General features: G+C 33.4%; 1 protein-coding gene across 2 annotated transcripts; it reads left to right on the top strand.

Moving 5' to 3' along the window:
- Positions 1-211: 211 nt before the first annotated feature.
- On the top strand, positions 212-15,988 carry Cyp305b1 (cytochrome P450 Cyp305B1). 2 transcript variants are annotated; one of them, XM_013324185.1, is made up of 8 exons: positions 212-421; positions 9,201-9,455; positions 9,885-10,103; positions 10,801-10,982; positions 11,582-11,678; positions 12,654-12,831; positions 14,644-14,903; positions 15,679-15,988. In XM_013324185.1, exons 2-8 carry the CDS (start codon positions 9,329-9,331, stop codon positions 15,861-15,863), a joined length of 1,248 nt encoding a protein of 415 aa, XP_013179639.1. In that variant the 5' UTR covers positions 212-421; positions 9,201-9,328; the 3' UTR covers positions 15,864-15,988. The 2 variants fall into 2 exon arrangements, with proteins under 2 accessions (XP_013179639.1, XP_013179638.1); XM_013324184.1 differs by lacking the exon at positions 212-421 and adding an exon at positions 6,179-6,382.
- The last annotated feature ends 1,908 nt before the right edge of the window (positions 15,989-17,896 follow it).

The following is a 17,896-nucleotide window of genomic DNA, read 5'->3' on the forward strand; positions in this document are numbered from 1 at the left end:
ATTTACCCTACCCATTTACACAGTTTCTTAGGTATATAAAAAAACAGTATAGGCCACCCGTTTCTAATTTACTTAGACAATTCGAGGGACCGACAAACCGACAGACACATGGTCGACCGAATTAATTCATAAAATAACGTACTAAATTACGACACTTTATGGGCTGCCATTTTCTATGCAGCCCATAAAGTTAAAAAATAAAAAGCGTTTCAAACATGGCGGCCGCCCCTGGCGTCGAAATTGAATACCAACGTTGCTGAATCAGCTGAGGGTCGAAACTCGCCAGTTGTAGCGTACCGTATTGGCATCGTGTTCATTTTGCGTCGAGTCGCAGTGCTGTTTGTATCATCGTCGCGTTTTTAAATACAACACGTGGTTTGATATAAACGAGACTATGTGTTGACATGGAGTAAGCCTACTGGTAAGTAGTTATTTTTGAATATTAATTTGGATCAATTAACTGATAAATTGTAGAATAACTAACTTCACAAGTTGCTGATTATTCAAAATTGGACTTTATGGGGTGCTGTTAAGACAATGAATTGTTTGAGTAGTCTTACTGTTAAATAAGTACGTTTTGTATGTAGACACGTAGGGTTTGAACATACACGAGTGCACGATAAAGAATAAAAGCCAAATAGCACAAAAATTAAGAATAAAAGCACTAAGTACGTAGGTACCTACTTATTTAATAATTTGTTATTGCCATTTATTTTGGTTTTAATAACATATTTTTTTAAACCTAAATAGTTTTTGGAATTTCTTATAATGTATGTAATTATCTAGTAAATACCTGTAAATATTTGTAAACGTAATTAGGTACGTTTATCGAATAAGTAATTTATAATCTTAATCGCTACAGATAGAGATTATTTTTATCCTAATAAACGTTTGACTCGTTTGAAGCGCTAGTTTACCCCACTTGCAATTTGATAAAACACAACACACGCTGCATAGAACACATTAGAGACTGGACGTAAAGGGACGCGGGGGAGGGCCATACCCTTACGCCCGCTTACATCTAACCGCTGTGAACCCCGGAACCCACTCGTGAAGAACAATATTATTCTCGCATCTCATCACCGGAACGGCTCAACGGATCTTGATGAAATTGCGCACAAATACATAGTCTGGAAGAACACATTTTTTTAATTCGATGTGCACGGCTTCGCGTGTGACAGCTCGTATTATATAAGTTAAGAATCATCTTGTATAAACAAAGTCGATGAGCAAGCTAATAGTTGGAATTGATAATCAAGTAAATTATAGAAAATGTAGATGTTTTGAGATTAGTATGTAATAATAGCAGTTTTATTTTAACCAAAAAAGTATTAATGCAGCAAGTACCAACCAATCATCATCCTTCATGGATAGGACACAACATGGGAGTAGAAGAAATAAAACTTCATTGTGAAAAAAACATTAGAATTCAAAGGAGTTAAAAATATATTGGAGAAGACGACGTACATAATCTTGTGGCTATATTGCCTGGGAGATAAAGTTTTTAAAACTACAGAAGGTAGACGGAAGGAAGCCCCAGGGGGTGACAAATAAAGTCCTAAAATCGTGTTTTTTCGTTCGCCACTTAGTCTCACGGGGTAATCAAACCTTTAATGGTATGGCAAGTTACTGGACTTCCTTTTTTTACAGGTACTACATCGCCACCAAGCAATTAGTCGCCTTATGTGAATCGTGAAACTCGAATTATCCTTTACAAATAAATACGTGTGAACGAAAACCATGTTTTTAATTTACATTCTTCTAATATTAATATTCCCTTATACCAATGTGGCAAATGAGCAAGTAAGCAGATCACCTGGTGTTATGTGTCTAGTGTTGCACACAGCACAGAGTCGTTGCCTCCCAAAATAGGTTACTTTCTTATGTTATACACACTTTACTAAAAAGTATGTGATAATATTGACGACAACTGTTTCAGTTTTGAAATATCATAGGTGGCTAATATCCCATTCGTTTTGGATAAATAACTCAAAGCGCCATCTTTTGGCAAACGTCCCAATTCATATGCTTCCCTGTATTCCCGTTGCGATACGAATACTGTAAATATTCCAGCGAAATTCCGTTAGAGGTCTCTGCCTGTGTGACTTGAAATTTTACACATTGGTTTTTGTTACTATGTCCCAAGAAAAGATTTTACGAAATTCATCCCCTTAAAGTGTAAAGACGTGGTCCAATCTGTATAAAATAACGATATTTCTACATAATACTACTACCAAAATGAAATAATCGTTTTTTAGAGCAAATTGAAAATTGAGATAAATGGTTTTCAGCAGAAAATTAACTACGTGTTTCAGGATTTTTTTGAAATTTATCATATAACAGTTCAAATAGGGTGTGGTTCCACTGTTGAACTCCACGTGGATGATGTATTCAGCTCCAATCAGCCTGTTTTGTCCTAAATGTAATGTTTAAGAACAAACGGATTACAAAAGAGGGTATGTTTTAAATTACCTCTTTCCTTAATAAACATTTCCCTTCAACTGTATAGCTGAAAACTGATTTTTTTTAGTATAAACGTCGATGACACTTTACTTATTATAACGCAGTAATTTTTTCAATTCTTTCGTAAATCAAACTAATGGATTGTTACGACCTTCCAGCCTTTTTGTCAAATCTGTTGAATAAAACCTTGACGTAAGCAAGAACTAGAACAGTTTGTTTTTGCTGTTTGTAATTTCGAATTCTAAAATGTTCGTGCAGATAATTTCTTTGATAAAGCATTACTAATAGTTTTAGCAGTAAATATATTAAGATAACCACTGCTTCCATTACGAACAAAGATAGACAGAACGTATTATCATATGGTATTTGACGTAGATAAGAATTTACTTATTTAAATTACAGACGAATATGTTTACTACAACAGCACAAGAATGATTGGTTAATTTTATAAAATGTACCAACATGTATGAAAAACTTTTTGGAATGTTCACATACATTAAATTATAATATGAGGAAATATTTTATTAAATCGTAACGAGGTCGTATCACACCACACTCCGTTGGGTAAAAATAACTTATTTACATATATACAGTGTTGTAGTTTTATGACCTTTTACCACTTTTACAATATTCTCAACCCACACAGAAGATATTCGCATAAAATGTTTATTTAAGTATACGCGAATGGTAAATAAATTAATATTATAAAGCTTGTATAACTCGTGTTCTTGAAAACATCTCGTAATACACATTTAACGCATGTTCCGAGAAATAAAATATTAACAGTTGTTGCTGGTTTTGCTACGGCTGTTAATATTTAATATGAAAAACAACGGTACTCATCGCAACAATTGAGGAGATAAAAGTCTTACCCACATATGAAAATAATTCTAGTAAAGGTTACCTGCTATGGATTAGGAGTGGTCTACGAAAGGCTTACGTAGACAGTTCGTAGACTGCCTGAAAACTTAATCGGTGAGATTATTATGCTATCCCAATAATAAACGGGGTGAAAGTTTTTGGTGTTACCTCCAAATAAAGGCTTCAAATGTTGTATAACACGATTATTAAGCGACTTAAACCACAAATGAGTTCACTCCTGGCGTAACGATTTCAATGAATCCTTTTTTTTTTAATTTTGTGCTAATCGCATTAAAGTCAACATAGTTTTTTTGACTAGTTATACCCTTCTTAAAAAAGGCTATCCAAATTTCAGATACTATTGGTTAAGTCTTTCGCATATCGTCGCGGGTATCGAGTAGTGCACGACCCGCGCACATTAAACAGAATCGTCGACGCGTGTCGCCTATTCGGTCAGCTTAAGAATAACGATTACACGGCTGATATGAATTTACAAAATGCCAACTGTAGATATTTACTAAGACATCTAGTAAATCGTAGCGACTTTTTAGCAACGTATATACTAACTAGATAATCAGCGAGCGACTGACTTCGGTGACGAATGTACAAAATATCAGTGATGCGTACGTATAAAACTCTATGATATTGTTTTCGGTAAGTCGCGTAGAGACTAAAGTCACCGAGTATCGGAGATTTAAGTATCGTTGTGGACTAAGAGCCCCAATGATGTAGAATATTCATCTAATGATATATGCCATTAGCAATAGCGTAGCATTAACAGTATAGTATGAACGTTATAGTGAATTAGTGCTTTGCCTTTTGTTGCCTTTTGTTTCTTTGGAACATTTTATCTCGCATTGTTAAATTTCTTAATGTAACGGCGCATTGTCGCTCATTCTGTCGCTGTCTCCCACTTTGCATAGCGATCATTTTGCGAGTGCAATTAATACTTTTTAGTAAGACTTTTTCGCGATGTAAGCGTAATGTAGTACAATATATTATCTATAGTATTAAAATACGATGTTTTTAGTATCACATTTATACGGTTACCACATCTTTTTCGTCCTTATACATGTTACGATTAGAAATGTATTTGCAAATATTTGATATGTTTTAATGAATTTATGTAGTGACCACATAGTTAACTCTTGCTAATTGATTTTCTTCCATTGCAGATGTTTTCTGGACAAAAAATATTTTTTACTGTATAAATATTCATAAAACTGGTGTATTCAAGGTAATTTGAGAAAATTGCTAAGAAGCGAGTGATTATCTTACTTGTTACAACCTTGAACCAGTTTTATACAAGCACCGCCGTGTTTGTTAAATACAATAGATTTTCTTACAAGCTTCTCCCTTAAGCTTGTTATTTTGCTATTAATTATTTTACAATAACTAAAGCTCCAAGCTGAGAGCTTGTGCGCTCGGATAAGTCTAGATTGCGCTTTTTACTTCACAATAATTGCTTCCGTTTTTTAATAATAATTATAACATTATATTATTTTAATAGTGTAAAAGTCCGTATAAGTACTGCCGCTATAATGAATAAAGCGAATGGTGTAATACCATGACGATGGAGAAGACAGGAGTGATTTAAAAGTAATTCTTCGTTTAATAGTGTATGTGCAAAGGGTCAAATTTTAGCCCTCTTCCCGTCCTCATTATTTTCTTTTTAGAAAAAGGAAGAGTGGGGAATCGTTTGGCGGTGAAAGGTTCCTCTGTAGAATAAAGGTAGGCAACGCACTTGCAACTCTTTAACTTCTCGGAGGTGTATATACACTGGTTAATTCTCTGCTACCAGTAAACCCTATTACTCGTAACTGAGGAACTTTCGATGCATCAATTATGTTCGACGATTTTTTAAATAGATAACTTTTGTTTGTATTCAACAGATCCCGAAGTAACTTTAGCTGTCGATAACAACGCCCGGTTTCAAACTTATTTCAAAAGTGCCAACTGCAATTGTGAATTATTTCGGACTTGCAGAAGTTGGACAAAGTTACCTATCCCCGAGAGAGAGACACGGCATTGTAAGGAAAATTTCCAAGCGAAATTTTCAACAGAATTACAACTGTTGTTGTCTTCTGAACTATTGCAAGTTAAGATAAATAAAATGTATTTTATTATTTAGTCATTATTGACTAATTTGAAAGTATCAATTGACTTAAAAATTCATCTTCATGTGTTCTTAATTCATCATTTTAGTTTTTAATCCCGTAATTACGCATAAAGGAATCATACCGACGGAAGTAAACCCATTGACTGCCATGGATACACATCACACTACACATCACACTGCAAACATGTTCCATGCAACTTATTATAGATGTAAACTGGCCTATCGTTGATGGTACTTAATGTGTAGGCTAGAAGTAACGAAAACCCAATGGATAGACAAAGGCTGCATCCAGGTTTCCAAGTCGCTATATCCTTACTATTAGTCTATTTGTCTGTGTCACTATGTAAAAGCCCGTTTGAAAATCAACTTTGAGTTTGACTATGGTGTAAAATATCTGTTACTAGATTTTTAGTGATTATGAAACACATATGCGTGACGTCGAAAAATGGGCGACAATTCTAATTAACGTATGACGGCAAATGATAGTGTCGCCAACAAATGGTATCAGACTTTGAAGAAACAAGCTAAAATTAAATAGTATTAACATATTTTTAATACCAATAAAACACAAAAGGATAGATATTGGATATTTATAACATTAAAGACGTCATCAGAAACAAATACGATACGTTGGAAAACTGTTAAACGAAATTTATTCAGATTTTATACAAACACAAATATTGTCCCCATTTGGTGTGGTTGACTTTATTCATAAAGGCTATAAGGATCGTTTAAAAGGGTTCGGACTGGATAAGCAACCATCAGTCTAACGGTGGACGTCTCAAGTGGCAACACGTCGAAACTCTGTCAATCGTAAATTGGACTCGCATGCAGATACGTCAGTGTTTACAATGATTCCATTGTCAGTTATATTACTGTTCATAATAATAGTTATTAGTGTCTTTAAAAGTGTCTTGAAGCCGAAAAACTACCCACCAGGTATGTATATTATTTGCAGTTTCACTGCAAATGGGGTGTTGAAAAAAAAACTCAAAATAAAGTGCATTAAAAAAAAATAGCAAAATATTAACAAAGTTAAGCTGAAATTCGTTCACATTTACGAAAGAAGCTTTTTATTTCATTGAGTGTTTGGAAACATTTTCGAATATTGATTCTATTCTAACATAGCACATGACAAATGGTCCGCTGAACACGAATTGTCAAGTTAAATTTAGAACAACAATGCCATTGGGAAATATAGTATGCTCTAATTTATTTTAGCATTAAAGTGAATAGTAATGGGGTATCTATGCACTCTAAACTACTATGTTTGTATCAACAAACATTGTAGTTATATTGTCTTACAACTCATGATAACAGTATCAGTTGTAAACACACAAATACAATATTTAAAATTTTTATACTGCTCATAGTGAGACGAGATTTTTTTTTATTAAATGTTAGGTTACTCCAATACCAAGTAATGAAAATAACAATATCATTTTGAAACTAAAAAAAATCTATAACATCAACACTTCAAAAAGTAGTGAAAAGTTAATAAAATTTTTGCTATTGTTGACAACAAGAATTTAAGTTTCAAATTCTCGGCAACAGTAATTTTTAGTCGACACTAAAAATGCAACGACAATTTTTACTATATCATTAGGTTATATTGTTGTAGTTCTGAATACACATAATTATATCTTTCGAGTAATAGGTAAAATGCAAACATATAATTTTTTTACAAAGGTGTTATATTACGTTACAAAAATAGTTGTCAAAGCATAATATTAGATTTAATTGTTTGCAAAATAGGTTCCGAAAGTACTGATCCGATATAAAAAAATTCTCGGTTTCAAAACTATACTATCCCCGGGCTAAATAGCCTAAGCTAAATGACATAGGCTGTATAAATAAACAGATTTTTTTTAATCCGTGCGGACGAAGTCGCGGGCAATTGTTCGTATTAAAACAGTAATATGATTCATAATTTAAAAACGTAACTAAGAATGAAATACCTACTATTATTTTAAAGGAATGGGTTTAATTACGTATGAATAACGTCATAACACGATAAATGTCATCTCACTACAATGGCTTGACAAGTCCGGGTTTCTGCATTATTAACCATACGTAGGTATTGCGCAGTAGTTGTGGTCAGTAGTTAATTCAAGTGTCAGTTGACAACGTCCCGCTATAGCATGTTAACATAATCATGATACGTAGAAAGCTATGCAAATGCTTGTGCACCCATAACTAGGATTACAAATAGAATAATGATTATACGAAGCTAATAAATGAAGCCTGCCTTATAGCTTATGATTGAAGGGAAATTAAGTCATAGAAGAAAAAACGAAAAATATTTTTAGGAGTTTTAAAGTGGCATCCTTAGATTGTCTTTCTACGGTTTCATAAATATCTCATCGTGATTTAAGAACGCATTTGGGATAAAAACACATTTTATTAATTAAAATAAAAAAAATGTACTAAAAAAAATATACTAAGTAAGCAATTACGCATAGACAACAGATTTTCGTTTGGCGCAAAATCATCGAACGGTGTGATAGATAAAAATAACCTAAATAGATATTTCAGTTCTTTTACATCTAAACATACACCAATAATAAAAAAAACATACAAACGAATTGAGAACCCCATCCTTTTGAAGTCGGTTAAAAACGAAGTAATAGTCAACATGGAAACGACCAAAATACTAAATTTCGCATAGAAGCAAGAATTTTTCCTATTAGAACTAAACGATGTTGGCAAATACTAGTTTTCATATCATATGAATTTGAAAATCGACCAAACCATTTTCATTACAGTAATAATAAAAACGTAAATACCTAATTATTTCTTTTTTGCTATGGAGTATCACTGGTTGAATTATTCAACGTAAAGGTTTCAATTCAATATCACGATAATAATAATAAAGTTATCTAGTATCTAGTATAAGTTTCTACAAAAGAATGTAGTTCAAAGGCATTGTACTTATTTTACCTCATTTTTATAAAAAAATATCCTATGAAACCCAATTTTATAGCATTATAAAAGCTTTTGTTTTTCGCACTAACGGTGATATTTCGCAGAATTTTATTGAAAATATGCCAAACATTATTCGATTCGTACCCAAAGTGTAAAGTGGTTTTACTAAAAATAATGTTTGCAAAATTCCAATAAATAGCCCTTGTAAAAATAATTTTGTTTGACAAAAATATAACCTTTTTTTTATTTGGCGAAAAAACTCAAAAACTATTTTATGGAAACTACTGGTGCCGAAAATGCTTTCACCATTAGACCCCTCCATTATTCCAGACTACCATAGGCTAATTTTATTCAAAAGCAAGATACAACGCAAATTCTTAGATGTTATTACATATTTTCATTACTATTGTGAAAAATTTACTAAAATATGTTTCTGTCTTGGTACCAATTATTACAAGTAGTCGACTTAATTAGGCGGTAAGGGTTTCTGTAGCCTAAGTATGTTTAATGTGGAATTATACTGACGCAAATTCCGTTGGAGTCTCCTGTGGCGTAAAAGGCAAAAACTATTTTGAGCTGTCATTCGATTCTTTCTCGGAATATTTTTGAGTACTTCGGGCATATTTATTTAATTGAAGAAATAAGTACTTTTTATTTTGGTTTTTGGCGATTCTGGGAAATGAATACACTATAATCAATTACAAACATACATAATTACACATTAACATTTTTTTCTTATATGTAATGAACATGTTTGCTATCAAGCTTGCTTCCCACAACACGTGTTCACTTAACTACGTGACACACGTTTTAATCGAAATATTTATTTTAGGCCCGAATTGGATACCATATTTTGGATGCAGTAATGTTGTGAACGACCTGACTAAGAAATACGGATCGCAATGGAAGGCTCTCTCAGTTTTAGCAAAGTCTTTCTCTACTTCTGTTTTGGGACTAAAAATGGGCACGGAAATGGTCGTTGTAGTTTATGGAGAGAAAAATATCCGGCAAATTTTCACCGATAAGGAATTTGAAGGCAGGCCCGATAATTTTTTCATACGACTACGTTGCCTTGGAAAGAGATTGGGTAAGCATTGCTGAAATTATGAAATCAATACAAAAACATTATTATGAGGGATCTAATATGTTTCAATGTACAGAATTGTACCGGTCGTCTGCAAATTCGACAACGGAAGTAATAAAAGTAGTCTACAATTTGCTTGTATGCAATGGCTAAGTTCTCGTCAAAGTCCCATCAAAATCAGTCCAGTCGTTCCGGAGATTACCTGGAACAAACACGCCTGTATGTCTGTCCACAAGGCTACGTTTGTTCCGGGTAATCTCCGAAACGGCTGGACCGATTTAACGGGATTGCACCTGGGCATTTCATAGGATACCTTTGTAATTCTGATGACTTTGACAATCACTTATTATTAATATGTATAGATTATTTGTTTATCTTAAAAAATACTTTTAAATGATTACTTGTAATCATGTACTCAATTGTCACATGTAGGTATAACATTTGCTGATGGACCTATGTGGAGGGAACAAAGATTGTTTGCGGTGAAGCAGCTAAGAAGCGGTGGTTTTGGGAAATCGCAAATGGAGAAGGAAATTCAGCAAGAGATGATGTATATATTGAGATATCTTAAGAGGTTGCGCGGATATCCTTGCGATCCTCAGCACGTGTTGGCTACATCCGTTATGAATATCCTTTGGACTTACATTGCTGGTAGCTTATCCTAATTTTTATTTCAATTGAATATTTCAAAACGTCTACTAATTACGTATTACCATCCAATAGCTTAATAATAGTAATTTAAATACAGGCTATTAATATATTAATTTGGTTGATATTTGGAGGCAAAAATATAAAAACCTACTTTTCCCTAGACGATTCATAATTAGTTCTCTCTAGGATAACTCATTAATTTTCTCGTCGTCCATGTATCAGGAGACTTGTAATTACGCAGCAATTGTTAACTGCAATATCCTTAAATAGACATAAATACTTGTTAAGCTTCTTATTCCTATTGTACCGAATGAAACAAGTGAATTTCAAACAATCCGATTATAATATTAACGCTTGCTTCGTGGAATAGTCTCATTGTTAAGATGTTACCGGATCTACACGTGCGATTACTACATAAAGTAACGACTTATTTAGACTTCCAAGGTTAAAAAAATGAATACTTATTGTATGCTATCTTTCAGCAAATCAAAGAGCAAGACGAAATCTTAATATCAGTTTTAGAATAGGTGTACGAAACGCTAGATATATCTCTTAATGTCATGTATCGCACGTGTTTGTATAAAAGTCTTTGGTTTGATAAATTGTATAATTGTAGCATTTTTTTCAAAATATTGCACCTTTTATTATATAGAAATTCTGTAAAAATGATATTAAATCTTTTTGGGAATTGGTGCAGGAGAGCGCATTGAAGAAAATCGTCTGAAGCATTTGCTGGATCTATTGAGTGCGCGATCCAAAGCGTTTTCGATTGCTGGAGGTTTGCTGAATCAGGTTCCGTGGTGCAGGTTCATATTTCCGGAGATGAGTGGTTATTCTCTCATACAAAGTATAAACGAGCAAATATCTGCTATTATCGAGGTAATTTACATTTACTGCAACTATCAATTCGTACTAATGGCTAATTAAAGTCAGAAGAGGCAATCAAAACTATCCAATCCAGTTAAATGTACGTACGGGAACAATTCCAAAATACGACATGTTATAATTTTTTTAAAGCTACGTAGAATAATTAAATGAGTGGCAATAATGTGATGATGGTATTTTAGAAAATATGAACTGTGAAGTTATCAAATACGACTTAATTGCATAAAATGTTTTTACGTATTCATCATCAACCTGCCCTTATCCCTATTGAGGGTCGGCACACTATGTACTACTCCTCTATACATCTCTATCAGCCGTCATATCCGAGTCTACCCCGTTCCTACGCATATCCTCTTTCACACAGTCATTCCATACTTTTTTGGTCTTCCTCTACCTTTGTAGCCATCCACATGCAATCTCATTACTTTTTTGCTTATATCATCATCATCCCTTCTCATAACATGTCCAACCCACGCTAATCTTTTACTCCTCAATTTCTCGATCACTGCGCTACTTTCAAATTTCCTCTAATATACATTTTAAGTTTATTTTTTACATTTTACGTATTATTATTAATAAAACATATTATTTAGGAACACATCGAAAAACATAAAAAGAGGTTGGTTGATGGAAACGATTTTATGTATTCGTTTATTGAAGAAATTGAGAATAAGAGAGAAGGCTTCACAGGTAAGCAAAAATCAAACGTTGTCAAATATTTAATATTGCGAAAAATAAAATGAAACTCCTAAAATAGCTTATGCTACGCGCCTGGTTAGTACTATCTGAGGTAAGGTTTCCTCTTCCGTAGCGGATAGAGTCCCCACGACACCTGTCGTTTGTGTTGACAGTATACGCGATTCCCCAAAAGTAAAAAAAATTACCGGAAATTTATTTTGGGTATAAATGTGGATAAAGTTATGTCTAATATTCGAATTAAAAAAGACTCCGAAAAATATTATTCCCAAATAGTCACCGTTGAAAAGGAAAAACATGTCTTATAAATTAAAAACAAAATAATTGAGATGAAAAGTTTGATTACTATTATTTTTATAGTCAGAACATTTTGGATAAAAGATGTTTATTTTAGCACTGGATAAATTGCTACCATTTTAATAAACGAGAAAGCGCTTAATTTTATTATTCGAGTATAAGATATTTTAAAATATTGGTACAAGATAAGTTGCAGCAGTCAATTAACAAGCAACGCTTTTGTTCTCCGCAGCACAATCTTACAATTGTGTTAAAATGATAGTTCAATTTATTTTCACAATATCAGACGTTTGTTTAATGGAATTTGCAATTGTTTAATAAACGTTAAAGGAAATATATAAGTATGGTCAAAAGAGATAATTACAAAAACCACCAATCTAACTCGTTGTCGGAGTATGCAATTCTAATTCACAACTTGCTTGTTTACCGACTGTTTCTATAAAAAGAGATTCTATTTAAAAAGATATGATTTAAAAAAGTACGCGTGGTTGCTTTCCATAACATTCATACATTCGTTTATACAGTTCGTTGATCGCAGCAATACTACATATTTCATGAGAGAATATGGACAACTCTGATAGCCGTTCCCTCGGGACGCGAAAACAACGGTCATTGTTCGATAAAATTGAAGTTAAACTCGATTACCGTAATTTATCTCAATTCTGTTTGCAGAGGAACAATTAAAAACTATATGTCTCGATATCCTTATCGCTGGATCACAGACAACGAGCAATGTACTCGGATTTGCTTTACTGACTGTATTGAGAAACAAAGTTATGCAACAAAAGATTTACGATGAAATAAATCAGATTTTGGGCGACGCGACACCAACTTGGACTGATATGAGCAGGTGAGTGTGCTGTATTGATGATATTATAATATTATATATTATCTCTAGATTTTGTCCTGACATGCGATTAATGAACACGGAAAGACACATGACTATTTCATTCTGCAAAGTAAAAAGTTGCGATTAAAAAAATAATGAGTTCAAAAAAGTTCCTATGACGCACTAGCGTTTCTCTAGGCTACAAAGTCATACGTCACTCGGTCACCAGTGACGACGCGATCGCACACTAATTGGAAGTTCGCAGTCACATGATAATAGCTAAGAAATAACGTAGTTTAAATTAATTGTATTTAACTCATAACGATGGTCTTAAAATGTTAGTTACGCCTTTAAAGACTGAAAAGTTTTCAAATCGGTTTTAGGTATATTTCTGAGACCAAAATCTTTGTTTAAAACGTATTGTAATCGCTGCGTATGGTAAGAGTCTTTTGCAATCCTCGGATCCACAAATATATGTATTTGGTGGAATGAACCGTTGTGTGAAAATATGTCACTGAGATGTTTGAATTTCAAATAAGTTTCCAAGTAGCTGGGATTACAAGAGATATCGTCTAAATATTGCATTATTTTCCATACAAAGCTAGTTCGATTATACATAACATAGCCAGTGGCCATGCAGTATAATATATGTTAATTTCTCGGCATAGATTTTTCGATTCGTAGCTGAAGTTGTTGATCGAACAAAGACGACCTCATTTTAGACGAATGTAAAACTATTCAATCTTTAAAACATCAAAAGCCTATTCCAAATCATGTTTTCAATCCTCCAGTTCCATAAATTTTATTGCGTTTGTTTACGCAACCGATATATATATACATGCTTCAGCAAAGCAATAGATATAAGTATAAAAAAAACGACGAAGTAAGTCTGAAAATGTTAGGTCACCGGTCATCAATCTACCAAGAAGAAAATTTTTACGTTACAATTCTTTATCATCTTTTCCTATCTTAACATTCCTTTGATTTTCATTTTACCCTATCCTAATGGGGTTGTAGGAACAATTCTAAGCAGTCTGTTTAATTTTTGTCAAGCCCTGATCAACGTTCATGTTACTATGAGAATATTTTGATTAATCCCTGGAACATATTCAATGCGACCGTTTGTAATATCTGCAGTGCAACATTAATTTATCAAAATGATTGGTACTCGTTATACTGCAGCTTACTTTAATTTATTTTGGTTTGAATTACATAATAATTCGTATAATTAATTAGTATAAAGTACATATTGTAATATACTTACAATTTCATAATTTCTTTACAATTTCATCATCATCATCAGCTCACTATACGTCCCCACCGAGGGTCTCGGAGCCTACCCTAAGTCTACTCCGAGTCAAACAAACTGTGACTGGTCTTTACAATTTACCATGAAGTAAATACTTCTAAAACTTTTGCAAATGCGCAATTATTACCAAATGCGTACATCTCCCACTTCATACCAACTAAAGTTATAGGTCCTAGGAACGCAAAATATCTGACCACCAAGTAAGAAACAATTATTAATTTTATTTGGACCTTAATCTCAAATTGAGACTGGTGTAAGCATCTCCTAGTTTCAGGCTCCTCGAGAATACGAATATAATAGTAAAAATATGTGATTATTCTTTAAAAATGTCACGGTACCCTCATCGTTATTGAACTCAAATATAAACGCCGTCTTCGGCAATTTGGTTCAATCCTTTATGGATTGCAATTCAAATATGGGTTCTTTGCTAAGTTAAGCTGAAGTAATTCAGATCCTTGTATACCCGAAAAATGATAGCCCCTACTAACCACATTTGTTAATAAATTCATGTTTTTTTTGCACAGACTCCTCTATACCAATGCATTCATTCAAGAAATCTACCGTTATTACACGATCGTACCTTTGATGGGTCCTCGGCGTACTCTTGATGATACATACATAGATGGGTACTTTATACCAAAAGAAACGACAGTACTCATGGCAGTTGGTGATTTACATGTTGACCCGAGGATATGGTGCGAGCCGAGAAAATTTAAGCCGGAAAGATTTATAGATCCACGAGGCACATTGAAAAATGTCGAACATTTGTATCCGTTTGGCTTAGGTGAGTTTCAATTTTTAACTTTCATTTGTGTTATACAGGAAATAGTATTTCAGTAAAATAAGGCTAATGAGGCTTTAAAGGTAAGTACACAAAGTGCGAAGAAAAATGTCAGTCTTGATAAAATGAATAATTTTAAACATAGTGCAAAGAATTATTTTCTTCACAGAATTTATCATCTGATAAAAATTCTAGCGACGCGAGTGTGGCTATGATTACTTTTGTTTATTTATAATATTCCTAATGATTTTGCTCTGCTGTGCGCTTTGCGGATTTAAAATAAGTGGAAGGCGAATTTCTATTTCATTTTTATCTTGAGCAATATTCGAAAAATTCTCCTAACCTATATCTGCTTAGTCTTCAATGCAAAAACGTTTTTACATCAAATCTTACTGCTACGTATGAATTTTAAAAGGATGAAATTTAAAAACATTACAAGTTACGCTGGTTTTTGTTTACTTTTAAAATGCTTTACACTCAGCTGTAGTGAAAAATTTCTGCAAATGCAATTTTTGTCGGAGTTTAGAAAGCGGTCAGATCGAGCCTTTTTTCTTTTTTTAAAGTTCATGAGCGCAAATTTAATTTGAAGTTTCGTGCATGTTTGCGATTTTTTCACATTTTTCCAGCAGTCGTTTTATGCAATTTTATAGGAGTTTTGAGTTCTTCATTTGACTTTTAGTCCTTACAGTTTTTACGGTGCTTATTTCCATTACTTTTAATGAAAATATTTTTTTATTTATATATGTGCCATCAATTTACTAAGATATTTTTTCAACAGGTCGCCGCCGTTGCCCTGGAGATACTTTGGCAAAGTCCTTTATTTTCATCGTCTTCGTTGGCATCCTGCAGAAGTTTAAAGTCGACCCCATCGAGGGCGTCTTCCCTTCGGCAGAACCGATAATCGGTTTGATTTCGGCTCCCAAGCCATATTCAGCTGTGTTCACTCCTCGCCGGAATGAATAAACTTTTTTTTTATCTTTTTTTTATGTATTAGTATCACTAAGATTTTCAATTTGTGTGGTTTTTCATGATTTATGTAATGTTTATTCAAACATTTTAGAAATATATTCCTTTTTTTGATTTTTGGATATCAATGTTTCATTTAGCAATCCTTAAAAATACGTATGTTTGTTAATTGATAAAGAAGAAGTAGCATAAAGTATAAGAACTCATGCCGTCATTCGCTGAAAATGTTAAAACAAGTTAGGAATGTAATACTTATCATTTTCAATGATGTTACTGTAGTGATATTATTTAACGATATCCAGCGCTATGGTATCATAGCCACTATTACCAAAAAAGGCTATTAAATATTTTTTGAGACTAGCCTATGTCCATATTGTATACTTTAACCTGTATGGAGTTTGTATTTTGCTCTTAAAAGGACAATAGAACATTTTCCTATATAAAATATGATTCAAGTTGAGAGAACAACGTCAACACATGCTATGCTACGGTAAGAGGCCACTGAAATCGAGTGCTTCTTGAACACAAACAAGAATACCCGAGAAAAATATTGTATTGATATTAAAATGACAATGCATTTACTAGAAGAGAAACGGGTACTGATCCTTTACACGTTGTGTAAAGTGGTCCCTTTTATAAAGATCCAAATTAGGTTTAATTATACGTATAAAGAGCGTTGATGGCTTATGGGTGTAACTCTTGACTTGTAATCTGCAGGTCGCGAGTTTGAATCCCACCAATGAGTTTTTCGTTTTTTTGATTAACATATGGACAGTTATCCGACGTTCTTACGGCGAAGGAGAACATCGTAATGCAATTGCACATCTCTGCGAAGAAATTCAAAGATATGTCTGAAGTCAACCAACCCGCACTTGGCCAGAGTAGTTGTTTATGGCCTAGTCACTTTTAAGTCTTACTTAAGCTCCGTGCTCCCTCAGTGTGGACGTACAGTGAGCAGATGATGACGATGATACAGTTACAGGTTAACTTATTTTGATTGGCTATTATATTTGCTATCTAAATTATAAAACAATTGAAAACTAGAGTGAAAAATCATGATGGATATAAATATTTTATAAACCATATAAAACTTTATTGTAATATAAATACTAAAATATCTTCCCCAAGCTTCACCTGGGTAGACAGCCGAATGTAATCCCGAATGCTGCATGCGATGCTACGGCACAAGAAGAAAAAAGTAAAGTTTCATATTTCAATCTGACATTCAAAGCAAAATGTTATTCAATCTGAAATACATTCTTATTTTACAACTCAAACCTTCTCTAGTCTTTATATCACCCTTCCTTTCATTTAATCTATACAGTGGTTTACGAATGCATAAGGCAGAAACACACACACATTGATTGTTAGGATTTTGACTGCAGTGACACTTGTACTTATGCATATTATCGTCTCTATTTAATCCAAAAGAATGAAAGAGATGATAGTATTTCTTAAAACCAGTGTCTACAGTGAAGTTCCACGGTCACTTATATAAAATAGTTTGGCAAGCTGACCTGACAAGCTGAAAGAGAGGCGCTGCTATCGCGTTTAGTTCTGTCAGAAAATACGTAAAATGTACATAGAATATAAAAGAGCAGAGATATATTAAAGAAGAAAAGTATTATTTGTTATGAAAATGGCAACATTAAAATTGCATCTGCCGCTTATTGGCCAAAATATGTCGCAGTCAAGATGACATTGTTAGTTTACTTATTATCCGACTGCGACAAGATCCTTATGAAACTTTTTGTTTAGGCAAGTAACCTGTGAAACTTTTTAGACGTTTATGAGGTCGCTAGGGAGCTATCATAATTTAGTTTGACTTATGCACACTGGATCAGATAACTTTTTGCTCCGTAAAAAAAGTCTACAGATTGTTTGCGCATTTTTAAAACGACTAACATAGCTTAATTATTAACTTATGCAATCCACCGTAGAAGCCACAAATCGTGGTATTTGCGTCTATATTTTTCATTTTGGTGCCGATGATAGCTAGTGGAATGGGTGGTGAGTATTGGAACTAAAAA

Source organism: Papilio xuthus, unplaced genomic scaffold (genome assembly GCF_000836235.2).
Source record: "Papilio xuthus unplaced genomic scaffold, Pxut_1.1 DF825017.1, whole genome shotgun sequence".
Lineage (NCBI taxonomy): Eukaryota > Metazoa > Arthropoda > Insecta > Lepidoptera > Papilionidae > Papilio > Papilio xuthus.